The 25113-nt window shown below is 39.2% G+C and overlaps 1 protein-coding gene across 6 annotated transcripts in view; it reads left to right on the top strand.

Moving 5' to 3' along the window:
- Window positions 1-22273, top strand: part of Tasp1 (taspase 1) — a 222321-nt gene extending 200048 nt beyond the window's left edge. For 3 of the 6 annotated variants that reach the window (XR_002376878.1, XM_029474096.1, XM_021149133.1), the window contains one exon: window positions 21304-22273. Coding sequence is in view for 5 of the 6 variants with exons in the window: in XM_029474096.1 (XP_029329956.1) it covers window positions 21304-21396 (93 nt within the window). In the remaining variant the exon portion in view is untranslated. The remainder of the gene's footprint in view (window positions 1-21303) is intronic. The other 3 variants (XM_029474094.1, XM_029474095.1, XM_021149142.1) reach the window with 3 other exon arrangements.
- The last annotated feature ends 2840 nt before the right edge of the window (window positions 22274-25113 follow it).

Here is a 25113-nt window from a genome sequence, read left to right as displayed (position 1 = left end):
TTTAATAAGTGAGTAGAAAATTGTTCTTCATATATTTTCAGAACATTTTCTTTTTGTGTATGACTGTAGTTTCTAAACAAGAAGCACACCCAATAATCCATGCAGTTCTTTGTAGCCATTTAAACCTTCTCTTACACTTTGTATCCGTTCTTGAACAAAGATCATGTTTAAAGAAAAGATCATGATCAGTGTAGCACTGAGGCCAGTGGTGTACCAAGGCCCTTGAGTGGAAGTGCCAGCTCTCTGCTGGTGGTCTGTAGAAGATGCCAGCCATTTAACATGATGCACACATAGTAAGGAAAGGACAGAAACTTACGGTGGATCTGTAGCTGGTTGGCCTTTGGTTGTGTTGCTTGTCGTGTGCATGTGTGTCTCTCTGTGTCTGTGTGTGTCTGTGTGTCTTTGTGATTTTCATATTATCTATACATTCTTCAGCTGACAATGTAGAGGTAGAATGGATTGGGCCAGCAGGTATAGCTGCTCCTTTTGCCTCATTTGTAAATTATATTTTTGACCATTTTCATTCCTCCCCTTCCCTTCTCCTTTCTTTACTATTTGAACTGTTGTTTATAAATGCTTGGCAGAAAAATAAAACAAAGCAATAAAACACCCCTATTCAAAACAACAACAACATATAAAAACCCCACAAAACTGCTCTTTTGTCATAAATATGGAGCTTATTGTTTTTTTTTCCTTTTTTAAAAATATTTATTTATTTATTATATGTAAGTACACTGTAGCTGTCTTCAGACACTCCAGAAGAGGGCATCAGATTTCCTTACGGATGGTTGTGAACCACCATGTGGTTGCTGGGATTTGAACTCAGGACCTTTGGAAGAGCAGTCAGTGCTCTTAACCGCTGAGCCATCTCTCCAGCCCGTTGGAGCTTATTGTTATGCAACAAAAATTATAGACGAGATTCTGGGTTCAAAAGAAAAAAAAAGGACTTTAGAAGCATATGTATTTCAGCAAATAAGGGTGGCAGCCTTTGGCCTACCTGGTGACATCACCCAGGGTAACTGGCTTCTGTCAAGAATTGTATAATGACCTAGCTGTTAATGAAAAGATCTCTCCATAATAGAGAGAGGCATGGTAGTGAGGTGAGTAAGAGCAGCTTTTAAAAGTGTTATTTTTATTTAAAACTATATCTTAATCAAAAATAAGTTTTATTTTTCAAAAATTACCCTCCTTTTCCTTGTTACCAAACATGGGACCTGAAGACATTTGAATGTTTTACATAAGGCTCTGCTTAATTTAAGTTAAAGCTCTCCCCAAAGTCATGCTGCCCAGGAAAAGGCAAGGAATAATTAATGGTTGTGATCAGAATCATAGATAATTTCTTTTGAAGGTGGCCTTTTAATACAAGTTTCTATTTTCCTTTTAAAATAATATTTTCTAAAAGATAAAGAAAAGAACATTGTATCATTTAATTTATAACACTCTTTTCTGACATAAACTAGATTTCTTTTTATGGGATAATATTAAAGCATTGATATTAGTTGGGTTTAAAAATTATATTGCCTATTTTCTATAGTGACTGGACAGTTAATGAGCAGTTTTTCATAAACACTCAGTACACATAGTCTAGTGCAATTAAACATATTTAAGCTGGCATGGAAATGATTCAGGCACATAAATCTCACCTTAAATGAATTAGGTTTCTTTCACATATAGAGGTTAGTTTTTATAACAATATAAATTCTGTTATAAAATTTATTCTTGAGGAATAGGCTACTTTACAGTTTTAATATATCTCTAGAGATTTACTGTTAGTTGTGGAAAAAATAGTAATAATGAAGAAAACAGGGAACCCCACAACCGTGTATTCAGAATTAGGAACATCATCAAGGAATAGGTAGACAGTGTGTCTCTGAGTGTGGCAGCCTGAGAGGGACACAGTGTCGCTTGTATAGTATTTCGTCTGAAACTGTACAGCATGGATTTGATGTTTGGGAAACAGACAAGGCAAGGATGAAGAGCATGTGCGGAAGAAAGTGAAAGGGACCAGAACTACATTCTGCTGTCAAGTGCCATAAACAAGATGGGCGTGGAAGTGCTCCAGACTGAAGACTACCAAAGACATGTTACCAAGAAGTGTTTTAACTCACCTTAAAGTGGCTTTCATATAAGAGCAAAATGTTGTAATACATTTTAGGTCAATTTGCAAAATTGACATATGGCTGGCAAAAGAATGCATTGTTAAAGTCACTAATATTGCTATCTATGCTATGATTAATAGGAAAGGATCCATATTTTTAGGCAACATACACTGGATTATCTAGGCAAATGGGGCCCTGTGTATATAATCTTAGTCTTTCAGGAAAGTAGTATGTGAATGAATATGTGAATAGGAAATTACCAAGTACATGGAACAAAATGTTGACAACAGGCAAACCTTTGTAAATGTTTTATGATACTTAAACTCTCCTGTAATCTTGAGTTATTTTAAGGTAAAATGCCTCAAAATATATCACCTGCATATAACACAGATCTGATCATGTGTGAGCCTTGTACTTTAGTTATACAGTTCAAGGCTATTAGGCTTGGTTTATAACCAGCCCAACGGGATGGATGCTTACAGTACTCCATACTGCTGCCTTTTCTCATTTTTTGGCTGGAGCTCTGAGAGGTGAGACTGTCATTATTGACATGCCTCACATTAGAGTATCTTCTGGAATATTACCCAGCTCTGCTGTTTAAACTTTAGCTACTTAGGAATTATTTACTTGTAATATCCTCTGCCCTGTGTGTCAAACTGTGTTCAGGTTTTGACCGGTGTTGCTTGTATCATTTTCCTTGGATTAGGCAGTGATCTCTTGAATATGACCCCTAAACAACAAACAAATTACCATCAGTATTAAAAACCTTTACTCCAAAGATGTTGTCAAAACAATGCAAACAGTCCACAGAAATAGGAAACTACGTTCACTAACACTTCCATTGGTGACGGACTTGTGTCAGGTTAGAATAAAATATTAAATTCTTACAATTCAATAAAATATAAATAAACATTTTTCCAATGAAGATATACAATCGGCAACTAAGTGTATGGGAATATGCTTTCTGTCTCCTCATCAGGGAACTGCAAATCAAGATCACAGTTTGATTTCCACCCACTTCTTATCTAACGTGCTGTCTGTAGAAAAGAAGAAGGACAGTGTTTGTAGGGAAAAGTAGAACTTCCTTGTACTGCTGGTAGGAGTGTGGGAACCATCCGTCCCTCTTGGAAGATCGGTGTGATAGTTTCTCAGGAAGTTTAATAGAATCTCTACATTAAGCAGCAGGTTCCCCTCCTGGGTATTATTCATAGTTACAAAGTAGGGACAAATTTAATGCCCCTCAGCTGATGGATGGATAAGCAAATATGACATATTTGTACAAGGAATTTTTTGTAACAACAAGAAGAATGAAGTTCTGCAGGAATATAGCACCAATGACTCTAAGTACAAGAAGCCAGGTGAAAAAGACCAGACGTTGCATGTTTCCATTTGTAATAAATGTCTGGAATTGGAAAACCCATAGAAAGAAATGTAAGATGTTAGTGGTTGTGCGGGCTGAGGAGAGGGAATGTGGATATGGAGTTTGTTTTTAAGGACATGAAAATGTTCTGGAATTATAAAGTTGTCCAGCTTTACAAACACACTGCAAACCACTGGATTGAACATTTATTTAAAATGGTGGATTTTATGGTATATGTGTTTTTCCATAAAGCTATAAAAATATCAACCAGTGTAATTATAGCATTATCAAAATAAAGGAGAAGAAATATATGTTCATCCTGATACCACACAATCTATTCATTTTCCACTTATTATAAACCCCATCAAAATACCAGATATTGGAAGACCGTCCTTAGATTAAAAAAAAACAACAACAACCCTATAGCTAAAAATCAGGAAGACTTTTTAATCCTGTGAACGCACAAAAGGGAGATCTGCTTTCTTGATTTTCATTTCTTATGTGAAGTAGTTTCCTAAAATCCTGATCAATACAGTAAGGCAGGAAAAAGAAATCAGAGACAGAAGTTAGAAAAGAATTCTTTAAACTTGTATTTTCACATGATCTGGAATGAATAAAAAATATTCTAGAACTATCCACTTAAAACTATAAAACCAGCCTCAGATGAATCTCAATGAGAAATACATGTGTTCTTGAAAATGTTATATAATTTTTTTTTCGAGACAGGGTTTCTCTGTATAGCTCTGGCTGTCCTGGAACTAACCATTCTTTCCAAATTTATCTGTAGACTTCAAGCATTTGGAACCAAAATTCTAATAGGTTTGTTGTTGTTGTTGTTGTTGTCGTTGTTGTTGTTGTTGTTACTGTTGATGTTTTGTGTTTTTGAAGAAAAAAGTGATAAAATAGTTTTAAATTTTGTCTAGGAGCTCCACACTCACAGTGCCCAGTTATCACAAATTATGGCCAAAATGTCCCCTTTAGGACTGAGCACTCTTCAGTCTTTTATTCTCTGCACATGGACCAGCTATCTCTGTATTCATCACAGTCTACTGAAAAGTGAAGTTTCCTGATAAGGGTTGAGAAATATACTAGTGTTTGGGTATAAGAATAAGTATTAGGGATACCAAGACATAGTTTCTTTGTTCAGTTAATGGTACCAGACACGAGTTCCTTCTATTGGATTGGACCTTAAGTCCAATCAGAGAGTGGTTCATTACTCCAATAACATTCATGCTACTGTTTCAACAACGTGCATATCACACCAGGCCACTTGCTATCATAGCCCCCAGGTGCGCTGGGTGAGACTTTCCTACTTTATTTCCCTGGTGGCCTGCACAGCACCTTCTACCTCTATGAAAGGTAGCCAGTAGTGATGAGATTTCCTGTTTAATACCAGTTTCTCTATGTTTTCTTACTAATGGCAATACGTTGGGTGTTTGGGAAGTCATAGTATCCAGATGGCTAACAAATCGAGAAAATTTTACTGATGGCTAACTATGTGTCCTTGTTATAGGACAACACCATGTAACCATTTTAAAACACACACACACACACACTATATGTATATATAGTCTAAGAATACTGAACACTTAAAACATCTTTCACAAATGTTTCTTTTTTTTTTCTTTTGAGGGCCCTCTGGTTCTATAGCCCCATTTATTAAAATTGGTCAGTTTGATGTTTAGTTTTTTTGTCTCTAGCTGTTTGTATAGTCTCAACACTAATTCTCTGTCAGATGCATAGTTGATAAGGATTTTTTTTCTAGTTCATAGGTTGCCTCCGTGCTTAATTTAACTTTTCAAATAATATGAAAAATAAATTGGAATACTTCCCAAAATACAAATGAGAACTTAGACATTCGATATCATAATAAAATACCAGCTTTAAAATGAGAAAAATGGTACAGATTATTCGTGGATCCCAACTACATGCTTTGGTCAGCTTTTTCCAAACTTTTTTTCTATGAATTCTATAATGTTTCATCATACATTAGATTTTAAAATGTTATCCTTTTACTTTTTCAAGCTTTACCAATATCCAACTTTTGCTGTAACTTTTTATCCTTGAGACCCCTCACAGGTGTGTACAGTCAAATATGATTGTATCTAAACCCCTTTCCCTCTCTAGCTCCAGCCCAGCTCCCTAGTTCCTTGCCAACTTCATGTCCTTTTCATTCTACCCCACCTGTTTATTACTTGTTTGTTTATTTTGAGATGATGCTTTTGCATCAGCCTCCCGAGGAGCTGGTAATATTGTCCTGAGCGGCCAGGTTGTACTTTTCCTTTCTGTACACGGATGTGTAGGGCTATCCACTAGAACATGGGAAATTACCAATACCTATTCCCTAGAAAAAGATTGCTTTCCCTCCCCTGCAGCTATCGATTGCCAATATCTCCTCAGGAAGGGATGAGGCCAGGGGGGTTTGGGTTAGGTTTGTCTCATGCAGGTCTTGTGCTGGTAACCACACTGCTTTGAATTTATCAGTAGCCATTTCCTGTCGAGAAAACAGCATTTCATAGCACTCCTCCAGCTCCGAAATTCACTCAGCATCCTTTTCCCGTGATGTTTCCTGAGCCTTGGTGGGGGGAGAGGTGTGCTGATAAGAATTCCCATTTAAGGCTGAACACTCAATTTCTTATTCTCAGTATTTAGGCCATATATGCATCTCTGCACTGAGTGCTGCCCACTGTAAGAAGAAGCCTCTTTAACCAAGATTGAGAGCAGCTCAGCTCTATGGGTATTAAAAACTAGTCTTTCGAAGATAACTTAGTGACATGACTGTTGAACAAAACAACAGTAGCAGATTCTACCCTAGGGCCTATTTCCTTCCTGGCCAAGGACTTTTGCCTAAGATTACTGTCCCAGGCATGGAATTCTCTCTTATGAATCAGGGCTCACATCCAATCAGAAAGCTAATAGTAGTACCAATAGTAGTGCCACTGATACACGGGTAGGCACATCTTGCCTGGCGATCTGATATTGTAGCATCCAGGGCATAGTGTTGATTGAGTCAGCCCATTGCTGTCTTCAGTCTGTACAGTACCTTTGGGCATTAATGAAAGCTAGGTTATGTGGAGGAAGTTTTCAGTGAATTTGATACTGACTTCTCTGTGTTCTACAACCAGAGCGTGTGGTGTCTTCAGCAGTCTTTTCGCATGCTTTTGGTGGACAGCAGTGCAGTGGCAGTTGCCTGTGCAACTGGAGAGCCCTGGGGCCTCTCTGACTCATAACTGGTAGGGAGGTAGCTGATGCCTTGCACTGTGTTTTTTTACTCAATAATGTGTGTTTTCTGGAAATGGCCATTATTCACTCATCATTAAACCACTAAAAACAGGGGTTTTTTTTCTAGTAAAATATTATAAACTTTCCCTATTTTCATGTTTTTTTTTTTCAACCTGTTTAGGAATGGAAAGAATTTCTCAGGAAGAGGTTTTAATTTATAGACATGATTTTTTTCAGAATTGGATGAGAATCAATGAAATAATAATCTCATCTATTCTTAATTCTCTAACCTTTAAAAACATTTATAAGATTATTTAGTATATAAATGATGTAATGAGTATTTCCTGCTGTTAAGAGTAAAAGTACAGTAAAGGACTTCATTGCAACAAGGGAACTTACATTCAGAAATTTTATTTAAAGATCACAAAGAATATAGACTAGGAAACTGAGTTAAAAATGATAGATTATTATGTTTGGGGGTACTTTGTCTTTTGTTCTTTTAATTTACTTTATAGTATTGATAGTGATTGCATATATAAATCTTTTTCCTCCCTGTGGATGCAGAGCCTTAGACATGATAGGCAAGCAGTCTACCCCAAACCCTGAACCCAGCCTCATAAATCTTGGTTGCCATTAGTTTTCTCTGGACTCATAAAATCGTCCTAAATAAAGTTTACAAAACATGAGTAAGTCTTTCTTCTGCCAAGTATAAACCCTCAGAAAGCTAAGTAAATTCTCTTCTACATCTTAAAAATGGGGGGGGGGGGCACTATGCTGTATAATCAAGCTAGATACAAAAAATAGTACTTGGTGACTTTTTCCATTTATGTGAAATACTGAAAGTTAAAACAGGGATAAAATCTAAAACACTAAAAAACAGGGCCTGAGGGAATTTGAGGGTGATAGTAGGAATGTTCCATGCATAAAGCTTTTTATTTATGTTTTGGGTTTGTGGGTACACAAGCTATTAGAAGTCATTCAATGCTTTACTTAGCACCTATGCATTTTATGCTATGTAAATTATACCTTCATGTTTTAAAAATATGAATAAATAGGAGTACTATATTAAGATTGACTTTAGTTAGACTTGGGTTTCTATATGATCCTGTGTATATAATCTAGGAGAGGTTACCATTGTGATCCCCAATGTCTGACTGTCTGTCTGTCTGTCTGTTTCTCTGTCTGCTGTCTCTCTGTCCATCCTAAGCCTCACTAGATAGCCCAGGCTGGCCTAGATCTCATTATTCTGTCTCGGTCTCCTTAGTAGGTGTGTGCCACTGTTTTGTATATCCAAAAGAATATTCTGAGAGCCATGTTTTTGGTTTTGAAAGTATGAGCAAAATAAATGAATACATACTTAGTAGCTGGTAGAGAGAAACAGGAAACAGCAAAACATCTTCAAATTCGGCACTCAGAATACTCAGCAGGGATGACTGGGCTAGCCCCATTGAGAGCACAAACAAAAGGTCAACCGGTAATAGCAAATCTGAGGGCTTACAAACATTTAGCACAAATAGACTGGTCAGCTGGAGTTCCTTAATTGAGTTCCTAGTGGAACACAGCTTTCCCTCCTACAAGGCTCAAAAAAGGTCAAATAGGGTGGACAGGCTCAGCAAGTTGGGCACTTGCAGATAGTTAGCCAGCAGAAACCAACAGAGAAAGTCCTGAAATAATATAATATTAGATGGGCAGGGCAGAGCAGACCTCTTGTGAGCCTCTGCCTTTCCTTCCCTGGTATGTGCACTTTTGCATCATGGGATGCACAGCAGTCACCATTGTTTGAGCAGTTTGCCTTCTTGTTGTTCCATGTGTGTGTGTGTGTGTGTGTGGTTAATACTATAAACAGTTTGTTGTTTTCCCTCTACCTATTACAGAGACAGGAGACCAGCCTGACTCAGGACAAGGGTTTGAGAGGACACTCAGCACAAACAAGCTTGAGTGTGAAGTAGGAGCCCAGGCCTGCTTTTGAGAACCAGCTTCTCAATGGTCTTAAATAGCAAATGACAATTCACCAATATCAATGGCATTACAGTTTACCATGCCCTGCTTCAAAATTTCTTAAAGAGAGGGGATACTAGTGCTTTGATTCTAAGAAGTAGGTAGAGCGTGTAAGTGTAATTTATGTAATAGATGTGACATTGCTTATGATAGATTGTAGTGCGTAGTGGTAAAGGCCAGAGAGGGTACTGAGGGTCACTTAGAAGCATCTCATTTTGCAGTCCCGAGGTCTCTTCTGCAGTGTAACTGTTTACAGAGGTTTCATTTTTCTTGATTATTAATTAGTTATACTTCTTGAATTTTAGCCCTAGTGGAGACAGTAGATTGACCTTTAAAATGTTACTAACTTGTATATATAAGTGGGCTAACATGTAAATTCAGCAATTTCAGGGAAATAAAAAAAATGTTAGTGGCTACAAGGGTGGATAACACTGTACTCAATCCTGAAGTTCAGACCAGTGTACTAGTGATGGAAGCCTCTCAAAATGATGTCTGACTAGGTGTTTTGGGCAACTGTAAGACCATAAGACCAGTTGACAGTGCCATTGTTGTTGTTGTTGTTGTGGTGGTGGTGGTGGTGGTGGTGGTGGTGGTTTTTTTATGAATGATTCTGAAGGCCAAGCAGTAGAGGTGCTCTACCGAGCCTAATGACGAGTTCAATTCCTGGAAACCACATGATAAAAGAAGAAAAACACTTGTGCAATTTGTCTTTTGACCTTCAAGTGCACATCACAGCATGCATGCTAGATAGATATACGAAGAAATGATATACCTGTGGTGTTTCTGTTAGGGTCACCTAATTAAATAATGGTGAAGAAATGGAGGGGGAACATTTCTTACTGGCTGTGTTTGAATTTCTCTTGGTGACTACAACAAACAGTCTTCCTGGACTCTGCCTATTGGTGGCTAGACAAGCATCTATGAGCTGTGCTAAGTGAATCTATCTCTCTATCTATCTATCTATCTATCTATCTATCTATCTATCTATCTATCTATCTTCCTTTCCTATTAGATATCTTCTTTATTTACATTTCAAGTGTTATCTTTTCTGGTTTCCCCTGTGAAAACTCCCTATCCCATCTCCCATCCCCCTGCTTCTATGAGGGTTTTCCCCACCCGCCCACCCACTCCTGTTTCCCTGTCCTAGTGTTCCCCTACACTGGGGCATCTAGTCTTAAAAGGTCCAAGGGCCTCTTCTCCCATTGATGTCCAACAAGGCTATCCTCTGCTACATACTCAACTGGAGCCATGGGTCCCTCCATGTGTACTCTTCAGTTGATGGTTTAGTACATGGGAGCTGGGGGGGGGGGTCTGGTCTGTTGATATTGTTGTTCCTCCTATGGGGCTAAAAACCCCTTCAGCTCCTTCAGACTTTTCTCTAACTCATCCTTTGGAGACCCTGTGCTCCGTCCAATGGTTGGCTGGGAGCATAAGTGAATGTTTCTTAATAGATGCTTTGGTGGCTAGTGTCATTTGTCAGCAGATCGATTTGTTGAACCAATGGGTACGTATTATGTTTATTTATTGTATCATATTTTAGATGTAGAATTACCAAGAGCAACCTAATTGTAAGTATGAGTTAGGGCAAGCTAGATGTAAACTTACATTGGTGATATAGTATTGATAATACTTAACAACTTGAAAATATTTCAAGATGGTAGGCTAGGTGCAACCCAAGCAATGCACTAAAAAACATCCGAAAAAATTAAATTTGTCAAGAGTTCTTATCAACCATGAGGAAAGGTAGTTATTCAGTGATTTTGCTTGTATCTTTTACATTGGCTAAGACTTTCAAATATAGGAAAGTGTGGGGTTTTTTTTCCACATGGTCTTCAGCTTCCAGATCCTATTGGCTCTATTAAGAAAGTACTTTAGAGAAATAAAAAAGATTGCAGAATTCAGTACATGAAATAAAGAACTTTGTTCTACCTCAAGTTAATTTCTAAATATAGTTGGTAGTTTTATTTTTGCCTAATTAGTCTTACACCATCAGTTTTCTCCAAATGATTCATCTGAAATTTTTATTATTCATAGGTGTTGGGTTTTTTGTTTGTGTGTATGTGCACATGTGCATATGTGCATGGAGTCCCAGATTTTTTTTCATGGTTTGTTCTGGGATTTTTAAATTTAATGTTTGTTTTGACGGAATGATCCTCCACCTTGTCCCTGAGACAGCAGATTCTCTGCTCTACTTGATTCAACTACAATGTGTTACACTTACTCCCCCAACCCCTAGGGGCTTGTGGGGGGGGGTTGTCTTGAGTTATATTTCATTTTGTCTCTTCTTTAGAGATCTTATTTCATTTCTTAATTCCACTTTCATGTCTTGAATTGTTTTCATTATTTCATTGAGTTGTTTATACAGTCATAATCCTCCTTTAGGGATTTGTTCATATCCTCTTTGAATTCCTTGAACATACTATAATTACTATCTTAAAATAATTGCCCTTTGCATTAGTTAAGTTGCATTTCTCAGGGAATACTACATGAGGTGCTAATTTTTATAGGAAAAAAATATTTGGCCTCTCCCCCATTGATGACCAACTAGGCCATCCTCTGCTACATATGCAGCTAGAGCCATGAGTCCCACCATGTGTTTTCTTTGGTTGGTTGTTTAGTCCCTGGGAGCTCTTGGGATACTGGTTGGTTCATCTTTTTGTCCCTCCTTTGAGACTGCAAACCCCTTCAGCTCCTCGGGTACTTTCTCTAGCTCCTTCATTGGGGACCCTGTGCTCCATCCACTGGATGGCTGTGAGCATCCACTTCTGTATTTGTCAGGCACTGGCAGAGTCTCTCAGGATACAGCTATATCAGGTCAGCAAGCCCTGTTGGCATCCACAATAGTGTCTGGGTTTGGTGGTTGTAGGATGGTCGTTCCTTCACACTTGGTTATTCATGTTTGTTTTATGATGGGACATTAGTACCTGGAATAAGGTTGTTGATAATAATTTCTGTTTTGTTTTCTGGTCTTCCTCCATTGAGTGGTTGTTTAGATTCTTGTTTGCTCTTACCCCAATTTGTCAGGTTGTAATCTAGCTGAATGATGCTTGGTTTTCAGTCTTGAAGCCACTCAGTGTTAGTGGGTGAATGGGGTATGAGCAGTGTTCTCAGCTCTGTTAGGGATAGTTGCAACTTCTGAGCCTAGGAATTAATCTGCTCGAGGCTTAAACGATTCTCTCTGCTGATCCTGAGAAGCACGTAGGCAGTTTGTCAGGCTCCACTGCTCATCCTTGGACAGCAAGGATTGGGGTTCTTAGTCATGCTGCACATGGTGCTGGTGCTGTGGTTCCTGTTGGACTTCAGGGAATACTGTTCCCAGTCTGAGTGTAGAATGTATTGTCTGATAGACAAGCAGCGGTAGGTGCCAGTGGACTCTATTGTTCTGGTGCTGGCTGGTGGATGGGGGGATTGATACACAGGGGAATGAACTACTATATGTTTTAATTCCAGTATTACTCATTTAAAAATACAGGTTGTGACTGGATGAAGGGAGGCGACTAGGAGGGGGGATGAGGAAGAAGGACCAAGGAGAGGGAACTGGAATAGGATGAGTATAAAGTACGTGAGTGAAAGAAAGAAACCAACACTATGCACAGTGAACACAAGTCTCTACAAGGGACTTCTAGAGGATGTCAGGATGCCAAGACCACCCTACAAAGGTTATTGAAAAGAGATATTTGACTGCTGCCTTTACTGTGGAAAAGATGAGCCAGAACCTCACCTTTACAAACCCAAGAGGAGCTTCCAACATCTATGCAAGAGCTGGGGTTAATTATAATCTATAGGGTGGGCTTTCTTAGTACCGTCTGACCCCCAGAGAAGATATGTCTGAGATTCCAAGTCCCTTACTAAGGTATCAGCTGCAGAGTGATGCAGCTCTCTAGAGACTCTAGAGCTCACACTTTTAACCACTTGGTTATTATAGGTAATTAAACTAGAGGTGTGTATTTGTCTTATACTGGGGAAATGAAGAAGAGTTCACAACGGACTCTTGAGATATTGTTGCTAGTGCCAGAAAACAGAACAAAGTTAGGTACAGAGAGAAGAGCGGTCACCTCTACTCAGCCCTGTGGGGAAATTTCAGTTCGCTCCATTTGTGCTGAGGAATAGAGGAAGGACACAGTCACATCCTCCAGTGACATCAACATAAGCCATCCTGCCTCATAATGAGAAGATAAGAGGTGTCCAGTCCTGATCTTGAGTGAGTCCCAGAACTGCAGAGAGCTACTCTGCTACTCCAGGTTCAGTGCCCTTAACACCCAACTTTGATGTCTTTCTGCCCAGTTGTAGAATATTTAGAATATAAACTGATTTTCAAATTTTAAAATTCATTAAAAATTTGTTCCTCTTTAAATATTTGGGGGAAGAAAAGAGTAAAGTGTATTTTAATCCCAGCACTTGGGAGGCAGAGGCAGGCAGATTTCTGAGTTCGAGGCCAGCCTGGTCTACAGAGTGAGTTCCAGGACAGCCAGGCAATACAGGGAAACCCTGTCTTGAAAACAAAACAAAACAAAACAAAACAAAACAAAACAAAACAAAATTAGAATGAAGGGCCAGTGAGATGGCTCAGCACTGTCTACCAGGCTTTATGCCCCGAGTTTGGTTTCCGAGGTCTCACAAGGTGAGAGGAGAGGACCATTCCTGCAGCTTACCTCTGACCTCAACATCCACAGGACAGCATGTGCTTGTGCATGCATGAGTGCTTATAGACATGCATAGTACAGAGAGACACACTGAATATGTAAATGTAATACAAACATTAATTAGAATAAAGACTGTAAAAGATCTCAAGATCTCCATCCCTACCATCAGTGTGACATGAAGTGTCAGTCTCCACATAGTCTGTATGCTGTCCCCACTGACCACTCCTGTCTGCACTGCCTGAGGCAGGAACAGCTTTGTTTCTCTGTGTCAGTGCAAGTCTACGTTCCAGGGAAGACCACATACCAATGCTGCAGGTGGTGGTTGGTCCTGAGATTACACTGAGATTGTTCCCCAGAGTAGACCACACACCGATGATGCACTGCAGGTAGTGGTCGGTCCTAAGATTACTCTTAGAATGTCCCTTCCCAAGGGGAAAGGAAAACAAACTTTAAGAACCTATTGGGATTGTAGTTAGTTCTTAGTGGGGCTAATAAAAAAAAATCTATAAAGTGGGTTCAAAGAGTTTCCATTGACACAAAACATGTAGTTTTAGATAAATGGGATTTTAAAATTGTTTTAAATAACATTTACAAGAACATCCTAATGTATGCCAGATTCAGAAAGGATCCTCAATACCATTGAGTCAGTTTAAAAAAAATTGTTTTAACCTATAAGAATGTTAAATCCCAGAGAACTAGTGACTAGACATTTTCCAACCTACCAGCAGTGACTCATCCCTAGTTCTCTGGGTCTCAGAATCATTCTAACTTAGTTAAGATTTGTGGCAGTAGTTTTTCTAAGCAAGCCCTATTGTAAAACTTTTGAGCATATGCCAATTCAGTGAAAGGTGTGCCTCTAACAGAGCTAGATTTAGAACCCTTTGGGCTAGGGCATTGCGGGAGTAAAAAGGCCTAAATTTGGAGTTCAGACACACTCATGACTCAGTTTTTCCACTTCCTCTCTGACCATAAGCAAACCACAGTTCCATTCTCTCTTATTCATTTCTCTATTTTTTTTTTCCCTTGGGGGAAAAAAAAAGGTGTTGCATACATCTTACTGCCGGTAGTAGTATTTTAAGATTTCATTGATTCAGAAGCACCCTGGACACTACATTATTATGTAATTATAGGGATCTCTTATTTCTAGTAAGATTTCACAAGGGACTGGTTTCTACATCCTATAAAGATAAATTGCCCTAGAGTAAGGCCTGTGTGTGTTTCATTCCTCTGCCTCCTATTAAGAGTACAGAGTAAATATGTGGTAAATGGTAGAGTTTTTATCACCAGTAACAAAGGTGTATTCATGATGAATCTCTACATGACGGGCATGGAAGGAGTTTACTGGAGAGGTTGCCATATTTTGTGGGTCGCCTCGCAGGGTTTTCAAGTGAAAACACGGGGAATTCCTGTGCGATGTTGCCTCTGACTAAAGTGTAGTGTCAGCAGGCATGGTCACAGAAGAAACCAGAGCAGCCGTGGGGCTGGGGCCACACTCTGTTCTCATCGGGCAGCATTTTCATCTTCTTTTAAGATTCTGTGGACAGAATTTTATACAGGAGAACAATAGAACGTTTTGCCCTCTCTGAAGCCCTGTGTCAGTGACTAACAATGGCTAACAATAACATTGGCCATGACGCTGTCTCTGTGTTTCATCCACATATGCCCATGCATCTTTTATGCTGTGGATACTTTGCATGTGGAAAATGAGGTAGGGAGGACATGCAGCAAAATGGCAAACATATGGCATTTTGTTGGTGTTTCTGACTTGTTAGATTGAGCTTAGCAATAATATCTTCTTGCCACTGCAGCCTACATTATTATTATTATTATTATTATTATTATTATTATTTTGCTTTTAATTTAAGGAAATGGTAGAATTTTTATTCATTAATAAGACAAATAAAATCTAAATGAAGTTAGTATCATAGGGTGTTAAAACCCTGGGTCCTGGGGCTGGAGAAATTGCTCAGTGGTTAAGAACACTGGTTGTTCTTCCTGAGGACCCGAGTTCAGTTCCCGGCATACACATAGCAGCTCACAGCAAACTAAACCTCCGTTACTAGGTGATCCAATGCCCTCTTCTGGCTTCCATGGGCATCAGACATGCACATGGTACATAAACATACATGCAGACAAAATAAAATAATAATACGAAAAATCTAAGTGCTGTAGGGATCATCACCCAATTCTTATTTTACATTGTTTGGTATCTGTCCTCAAACAGGTTCTGAGTCAACAAGTAAATATCTTCATCTTTCAACCTGCAGATCCTGGCTTATTCTATAAGATCTACACACCGTTTTAGATTGCATTAAAAAAGTCAATATGCAGCTGTCATCTAGTAGTGTACATCTGCTTTCATGATGAGGTCTGATGTCTAAACTATTTTTAGTTAACTACATTCCGAGGTTTAATGCCGCACACAAAGAATGCTTAGAATATACTTACTCACAAGTCACGTATCCTTGAAAGAGATGGGCAGAACTTCTGGGAAACCAATGGGGGTGGTAATGTCTCTTGATTCAACTCATTAAGAGACAGGGGTAAAAAGGAAGATCACAATAGAGGCATGTTAACAAAAGCTAACCAGACACAACTTCCCCACACCCTTCTTTCAGCAGGTGCTTCTAAAATGTCTATCATGGTTTTGCCAGCAAAAGAATACAGAGAGTGACTATTACTGGGTCAAGTATGTATGTATTGACTATGCAGGGCCTGGAGACATGAATCAACAGGTAAAGGTACTTGTCACACAAGACTGGCACCCTGAATTCAATCCCCAGAGCCACATTAGGGTGGATAAACAGGATGAGTACAGAAGTTGCCCTCTGGCCTCCCTCCATATGTGTGCTGTGGCTCACCTCATCCTCCCCACACCAACAGTACTTTATTACTGTTGTTATTATTTTTAAAATGTAACTGCATTAAGGATATAAAGTGTGTTTAGCCTGGAGTACAGTTTCAATGAACTAAATTTATATTGCCCAAGTAGCAGAGTAGAAAACATAGAAGAGAAGCTTAACTTGTGTTTAAATGAGTTGTTATTCTATAAACATACATATTGTTCCAGGTTATATTTTGAAAGTTCATGTGGCCCTATCATTATATGAGAAAAATAGAAGTTCTAGCACTTGGCAATTTAAAAATAAAGCAGATTTAACAAGACATGACAAAGTGGTAGAGGAAGGGAATATCTTTATCTCCAGAAGGGCGTGGTAATGAAAAAGTGGGCTTGTCAACTACCCACATCTTACCAAATAGAATACTGCATTCCAGAAGAAAAACACATGCAAACTAGTTTGTCTTGATGTTTTCCAAATGTCTCCTGCTGTTGAATTCATGTGTATTTAACAGCAGTAACAACCCAACAGATGCATGAGGCATAGAGCCTCAACTTGATCATGACTTTGGTTACCAGTGCCTCTAGTCCTCTGTGGAACACCTAGGTCCAAGAGAGGACAACTAAAAAATAAAGGGATAGATGAAGTCAGATGATACTATTTTCCTATTTCATATCAATCTTGGGAAATATATTTCATTTTTATTGAGAGTCTGCAACTTCAGTATCATAATTATTTCATTTATATAACATCCTCAAAATAAAGCATTCTTATTACTGTAATCAAACCCACTAAAATATAAAACTTAGGAAGTTTTAAATATAAAATTTGCAATTATCATTCAAGCACCCTTGCCTCCCGTGCCCTCCCCCCACCTTTTGTTAAAGCATTCTTTATTCACTTAACATATACTGAACTCCTGTTTGATGCAGGCTATCCTTCAGGTACCAATGAGGAAACAGTGTACAGGCTGACAAGGTCCCTGTCCTCATAGGGCTTATATTCCAGGAGACACGGGTGCTGATTGAATAAGCAATTACAGATTGGCTACGTGATGGTAAGGCTGTATGCACTGCTGAAGCAGAACTCAGTATGGGTGGCCTGGATGAACTTTCTAGAGAAGGTAGCTTTTGAGCAAAGATCTGGCAGAAATTAGCAAGAAGTGTACACCAATGGGAGAAGGAAAAACGTAGCAGTGAGAAAAACGCACAGTCCTGATGCAGGCGTCTGCTGTGTGGTTGAGGGGGCAGCAAGAAGGCAAGTGGACAGGGAGAGGAATAGGGAAAAAGAGCGAGCAGGCGACATGAGCTTAGAGTGAGTGGAGACTGAAACCTAGGGAGCATGGCTGGCTTTAACCTTGTCATTTCGAAGGCTCTCTAGACTATGGTCTGATTTCTTTCTCCCAGAATTTGTACTTTGTATTGGTTGGTCGCTTCTGTTCATTTATCATGATTATCTTCTGTCTTTTCAACAGTGTTCTATGCTGTGAGAAGATAGTTTGTCAGAAATCACTCACTCTCTTTCTGTGGCATCTAAGTCTGATGAGTCGATTGTTAGCACATTTTTCAAGTACTATTTCCCAACTCTTGGTTATATGATAGTTTTTAAATTATGCTATATATTTTGATCTAGGCTGTGTGTTTGTTAAAACAGTAATATTTAGTAGTTATTGAGACATATCTTCTTTGTATTTACTGTCTCATATAGTCCTTATCAGCTTTATGGTAAATGTTACTATCATATTCATCATTGGGGAAGCCTAAAGAAGTTAAATAACCCACAGAGTTCACCTAGTAGGTTCAGAGTCCTGGATTGTATAGCTAAGAAAGCAGAAGCTGCTATAAAAAGCAAATCTCCAAGGGCATAATTACTTTAACATAATAGAAATGCATCTCTTATTCATAGAAGATGAGACATTGAGGTTTCTGATTGCCAGACTGTTCCCCTCCAAGTACTGATACGGAACTCCCAGACCCCTGGCTTCACAAACTCCAAAACCATCCAAAGCTGATAGAGACTAAGGAACAAGAAGATCTTCGCCAAGCCTTATGATAATACATTTCAAACAGTCCACTGACCTTTCTGTCATATAGCCATGCCTCACTGCCAAGGAGGCTGGTTCACCCAGAAGAAAAAGATACAGCCTTATGATGCCTGTGTAGATTTTTGTGCACTTATTTAGCGAGCGAGTGGGGGATGCATATACTTTGTGGTTGGAAATGCTAGTTCGTGAGTTTCTCCACTGCCAGCTATGTTCCCTGTGTCCCTTTTGTCCACTTGTAAATGTCTGCCTCACTTTAACTATGGTGTCTTAAATTTTCTCCAATAAAAAGAAAAGGAAGACCAAGCCCCAGAATTGCAAAAGCAGTGAGCAAAGTATCTCTGAGGGGTCATTTTTATTGTGTCAGCCTAGGTATGTTTCTACCTCCACCAAAGCAGGGCAATGACTTAATAGTCACCTCTGACTATTATGGAAGACCTCAAGTCTAAAAGTGGAAACGCAGTTGTGTGTGGAGAGGCAGAGAATCAAAACATAATGACTAAATAAAGGCTTTGTGACTTTTAAAATTAAATCATGTGTTTAAAATTAAACCATGTGTTTGTAGCTTTCCTAGAAACTACAAAAGTTCAGGCACCAAGGTGTTCTGAAAAGATTTTAAAGTCAGGTTTTCTTTAAAGATTAGATATCAAGTAATTAAATTGTTTTGTTTCAAACATAACTCTGGAATCCTGGTGCTGAATGTATTTGGACTTGTAAAGAGCTTCAATCCTGAGCATATTAGCTTTGAACAGTCAGTCAGCTTATCTACAAGGCAGACAAGTTGCTCCTCAACAGCAAGGTTCTGTCTGTTGCTAGGGCGTTTTCAAGGAACACTGTAGCTGTACAGTCACAATGCCAATATCATTTAAAATAATTCTTGTAATAGCAAAGTCTGCCTAGACTAAGTAGTGATTTACCCAAGAGAACTGTGAAAAGTCCACTCTTAAAATCAAGTTTTCTAGTTTAACTACTTTATCTAGTTGAGTATTTCTATTATGTACAAGTAGCTCGGTTTATACAAATCTAACTGTGTATTTGCATTTTGCTTATGCACTGTTATTGAACATCTCCAGAGCTTTTTCCTCCTATTCCCTTTAACCTTCCTAACTTTCCTTGATACTTTGTGGCTTAAATCAGCTTGTTTATGTGTTCTGCTGTAGTAAACTTCATTTAGGGGTGGTAGCATTACAGGGTCCCTGGACTGGCCATGTTTGAAGCCAAAAAGATACTTCAAGTCCCACAGTGTCCAAGGTGCAGTATTTTGCTCCTTCCAGTTCAGGATCTTTATTGTAGTTAACAGGAAATCTGTTCCTTAAAGACTTAACATTCTGACTTCAACTTGTAGGCTATTTGGCTGTATTGTTGTTCTTTAATGTCATCAATTAATGTATTCACTTTAGCCTCTCTGAAGCCCAATATCTCAGTGACTTTTGTGTGATTCTCTTGGAAGTCTGAAGACAGATTTTCCTGTAAGCCCCTCTATTTAAACTAACCTTAAAACATTGTACTCTGTTTATAAGGAGATAGTAAAGATCTATTTCACTTATAAAGATCTTCATCATAAATTAGTTCCTTGTTAGTTAGTCTTAGTTAGAGTTCCTGTTACTCTAGTGAAACTCCATGACCAAAACCAAGTTTTTGTGGGGAAAGGTTTACTTGGCTTACACTTCCATATCAGTTTACCATCAAAGGAAGTCAGGGCAGGAAGCTGGAAGCAGGAACTGATGGGGAGCCCAACAGAGAGGTTCTGTTTCCTGGCTTACTCATCACACTTTGCTCAGTCTGCCTTCATATAGAAACCAGGAATATTAGCCCAGGGATGACACCACCCACTATGGGCTGGGCCTGGCCACATCAGTCACTAATTTTAAAAATTCCTTACAGCCTGATCTTATAGAAGCATTGTCTCAACTGAGGCTCAACCCTTTCAGATGTCTGTAGTCTGTGTTAGGCATAAAACTAACCAGTTTTACAATTACTCTGGCCAAGTAGAAAACTATCATTTCTGCACTTTCTCTGTTCTCTCTCTCTTTCCCACTTGCCCCCCTCTCCCGTGTGTAAATATTGTTGTTGGTTTTTGCTTTGTTTTGTTTTGTTTTTTTCGAGACAGGGTTTTTCTGTGTAGCCCTGGCTGTCCTGGAACTCACTCTGTAAACCAGGCTTGGCCTCGAACTCAGAAATCCACCTGCCTCTGCCTCCCAAGTGCTGCATACATAGAATACATAACATAGAGTTTATCCTGTAAATCAGTTTTAAATGGTTCTGAGGCACTGAGTAATCCACATTGTTAGGAACTTATTGCTACACCCATCTCCAGAACTTTTTCATCTTCCCAAACTGGAAGCCTATATCTATTATACATTATTCCACCCCAACTGTATTCCCTCCCCTCAGCCTCTGACTGATATATATGAATTTGATTATATGTACCACAATGTAAGTAGAACCTACTATCTTAGCTCTTTGATATCTGGCTCATTTTACTTAAGTTAATGTTGTCAAGGTTTATTTATGTTCTTCATGGCCCTGCTTTTTAATGATGAGTAATACTCTATCATGTGCACATTCCACACTGTTCATCCAGTGATACACATTTGGCCTATTTCCCTTTTGTGGCTGTTGTGGGCAATGATGCTATGAAGACTCAACATTAATTTACACACATTGCTTAGAGCTATCTACCTTCAGTTTGTCAAGTGGGGTTTATATATCTGAAATTGGGGTTGCTAGATCATTTCTGTCTTTAAATTTCTAGAAACCTTGCACAGTTATGTTTCTGCTTTATGCCTAGCTCTTGTGGCTACCTGCCTGTGTTGGTGACAGGTAGGTGGTAATAGGAATTAGAGAGGAGTAGCACTGTTGAGGTGTTGGTATCTCTGTCACCCCTGTATACCTACGAACTGGTGCTATGCTTGCATGGGGCAGATGCCCAGTAAACATCCCTGAGCCATTTAAACAAACAGGGGATGACACTCCTCAGTGTTGCCACCCTTACTGCTGGGGGACACTCAGAAGAACAGCAAAGACATGGCATTCTGAGTGGGCTTCACATTAGGGACTTTGCCCGCACCTCTGACACTCTCTTTCTCTTCCTTTGCAGACTCACATTTCACGACTCCCTCCTGGTGCTGTGGCAGGACAGTCTGTTGCCATCGAAGGTGGGGTTTGCCGCCTGGAGAGCCCCATGAACTGACTTCAGGCTGAATATGAAGTGTGTGAGAGGCATTTCAGAGCCTGAGCTTTGGGCTGTTTAATTGAAGTTGGATGTTTTAATCTTCCTTGTTTTGTAATTTTTATTGCAACCTCGGGCACTGCTTGGGACACAAGTGCTGCTATTCTTAGTGCTGGTTGACACTCGAGTCTTAGATGGGTGAGCGGAAGTCTGTATGGGTGTGTACCTGTGTGCAGTGTGTGTGCTTGCTTCCCCCTGATGGGATGAGTTCTCCTCAAGTGCAACGTATGAATGAGAATAATGGAATCTTTACAAAATGTGTGCTTTAACTGTTTACAAGGAAACCTAAAGTTGTAGAAAACTTTTATTTCTTCAAGAGGTACCAACTATGGTTGATACAATGTGTCTGAACTGAAGAGTGAATCTGCTTGTTTAAACAACTTGACCTTGATTGTAGTCCATTTAATAACAGTAATCAGTAATATGGTGTCAGTTTAAGTGGATGGTGTGGTAACTTAAACTCTTGTTCTCATCCCTCAGACAGGGCATTTTTCCTTGAACACAGAATGGTTTCAGTGAAACCATTCTAGCAGAGAATTAAAGTCAGAACGTTTTAAAGTAATGATCTTATTGGTAAAGTTTGTGCTTCTTTCCTGAGCTATTTGAAGCTTAAGTATTGCATAGCTTTGCGCCGTGTGTACTATATTATGAAAGAATATGTAAAGAAAGTGTTCAGTAGCACACAGTTTTAATTTGTGTATAATGGAATGTTATTTACAATGTAACACTGTAAATAAGAAAGCAAAAGTTTATGGGAAAATTCAATATTATCTTTGTTTCTTGTTTAAATATATTTTTAAGATAAAGGTACAAAAATAAAAGAAGCCTATTACTGGGTATGGTGTGTGACTGCTTGTCTCTGACTAATCTTTTGAATCCTAGACTGGTGACCTGTGTATATTTCCTTCATAGAAAACTTCAAGAATTCTATCATTGCCTGTCTTGCTAGTGTAGCTCCACAAAGCTACAGTCAACACTAGCAAGAGGGAAGGCACTCAAGGTGACTGAAGTCTCAGTATAGAAGCATCTACAGTTTCCATTGCAACTTGATATGAACAACAAGGAGAACGAGCAGGGACCCTCTGCTTTGAAAAGTTGTAGTGGCAGCTGAAAGCTTAATGTGGTGGTTGATAAATTGTTCTTAAATGTTATATTTAGGGATTCTGGAGCCACATAAGAAAATCCAGACTTTCCTTTTAATTTTTTTTTTTTAGATGTAAGAAGTGGTTATCAAGAAGATACTAAAGATAGACTCGCTCAGGGGGAGGAAGTTTCCCTGCAACATATAATCATGGCTCTGGGCGGGAACTGATAAAGCCTCAGATGAAATTATATACTTGACATGGATGTATGGCCAAATTATAAAGGAAAGACAACCAAAATGAAGAGGGTGTAAATATGAATGATTTGAGAGTTGCTGATTTATATTCCTTGTACAGGCAATTACATTTGTCTCGCTATGGTCTCGTAGACAGGTTGGTGCCATAGTATCTGTTTCTCATTCTTAATGAGACTGAGAACTTAGGAAGAGATGGACTGGCTGCTAGGGAGCTTTGGTTTCAAATGCTTTCAAAGACCCGTTACCTGTTGGCAGGAATTTTCTCCCCTGTAGCTGGATCGGATCACATAAAACTATCAGGACATTTGGAGTCTGAAAATCATCTGACCTATTTCACCAGGAACTCCAGTTCTTTCATCCCGCTCCCTCCTGACTGACTCTAGTCATATTTAAAAGTCTGAGTTTGTTTAAAACCCTTTCTATGGAGAGTTTAAAAACTGGTCAGCAAAATAGGCTACCACACCTCTCAGAACAGTCTGTCAAGACTATTCTCCAGTATTCTAAATGCTTCTTAAGAGATATTGTGGAGTCGGAAGCAGGAAAAGCGCTATGCAGAATCATGGAGCTAAAAAAGGATTGTGTTTCTAAATTCATTCATTGTACAGTCATACTCGGTTTTAGGTACTGAATCCAAAACGTATCAACAGATGTAAAGACGTTGTCACACAAAGCAGGACAGGTGGAAGCAGATAAGAGAATAACTGTATTCTCCAGCCCTGGGCTCTCAGACTGTGTTTTAAGAAGTCCACTTTTAATGTGGATGGCCTCAATTATATGTCTGCTTTCAATCTTTAGGAGTCAAGATTTAGATGTTTTAATCTCCTAATATGATAAAACCTGGCCCAGATTTCTTAAGACCATCACTGTAACTCGGCTTTGAGTTTGAAAGTGGGGCATCTAGAGGGCTTGGTGAGAGCTAGGCTATTACTACCTTTTCTCTGGCAGATGGTGCACTGTGCTATCCAGGACAGTGGTGACTATGTGACTTGCTCAGTCATGCTTGTCTCCTCGGCGGGTCTGCCTGTGACAGACCCTGTTCCTTCTTATATATTGATCTCTACTTTAAATGTGAATTTGACTTAGTATCTGCTTATATGCCCACTGGAATTGTATCTACCATATGCATAAATAAGTTCCAGATGTTATTTTATAGTGTTCCTTTAGGAGCAAAGACAGTTTTGGCTGATATATATGAGGGCATCTCCTAGAGCTGCTAATGACTCCTATTACATATTTGTTCTTTTGACACAGTGAATGAAGAGAAAGGTCATTCTTATCTTGTTTCTGATTTTAGTAAAAATACTTTGAGAGGCTAAAGCAGGAGGATCATGAATTTAAGTTCAGTCAAAGCTACGTAAGAGAGCTTTCAGGGCATTTGGAGGGAAGTTGTGGAAGACCTTCTAAGGCAATCGAGGTGAAAGCTCTTCCTCCTACCGAGGAACATTGGCACAAGAGAAGACTGAGCGCAGAAGTGAACTGTTGTGTGTTTTATAAACCTTTTATAGACTCCTGTTAACCAGAGAGAAAGCATGATTGGGTAGATGTCATGGACTATTAGTGGGAATGAATGGGAGATTGGCAATGTAAAATTATTCCTTTTAAATTCACATTTGTTCTGGGACATTAAGAATTTCTAAGTAACGCACAGCCTTCAGCACTGTTTGGGTTCAGGTCTACAAGATGTCTGTGATCAGAGAAACCCATAGGCTGGCCAGACTGACCGGGCAGTTTTTCTTTTCCCACAAGCTGCTGTCCAGGGGAAGGATTAAATCTAACATTGGCCAAGGCTGCTCCCTAAGGAATCCACTCAGCTTCCAGAAGTCATCATCCAAGCCCTAGGTGGTTTACCATGACTAGTTGTGGAAAGTGTGGAGGGAACGTGAGCTCAGTGATTTCTCCTTTACATGACACTGCTACCAAAGCCCTAAAACCACAGCAAGCAAAGCCAGGGACAGGGGAGAGATGCCCTGCCATTCACAGCCATAGGGGCTCCTCTTGATTATTAGCCTCAGAAGCTGGAAAGAGAAAAACTGAAATAATCCCTTTCACTTCCGATATTATATCAATATCTATTCGTGTGGCCTCTTTAAACCCTGGAGAAGCCATCAGTGCTTAAGAGATAGATGATTAAGAAAAACTTGGCATCTACCTACTTCATGTACAAGTGGTAAGATTTTAATATGTACAAGTGCTAAGATTTTAATTTCTTCCAAAATCCTGTTAACCATACCCACCACCACTCTAGTTAATGCTAATTCAATCTACTAGGTGCTCTAGCTGAAACTCTTGGGTCATCTATTTGACAGTCCCATGCTAAATAATCACCTAGATTTTAGTAG

Source organism: Mus caroli, chromosome 2 (assembly GCF_900094665.2).
Source record: "Mus caroli chromosome 2, CAROLI_EIJ_v1.1, whole genome shotgun sequence".
Classification (NCBI taxonomy): domain Eukaryota; kingdom Metazoa; phylum Chordata; class Mammalia; order Rodentia; family Muridae; genus Mus; species Mus caroli.
This window is presented reverse-complemented; position numbering and strand designations above follow the sequence as displayed.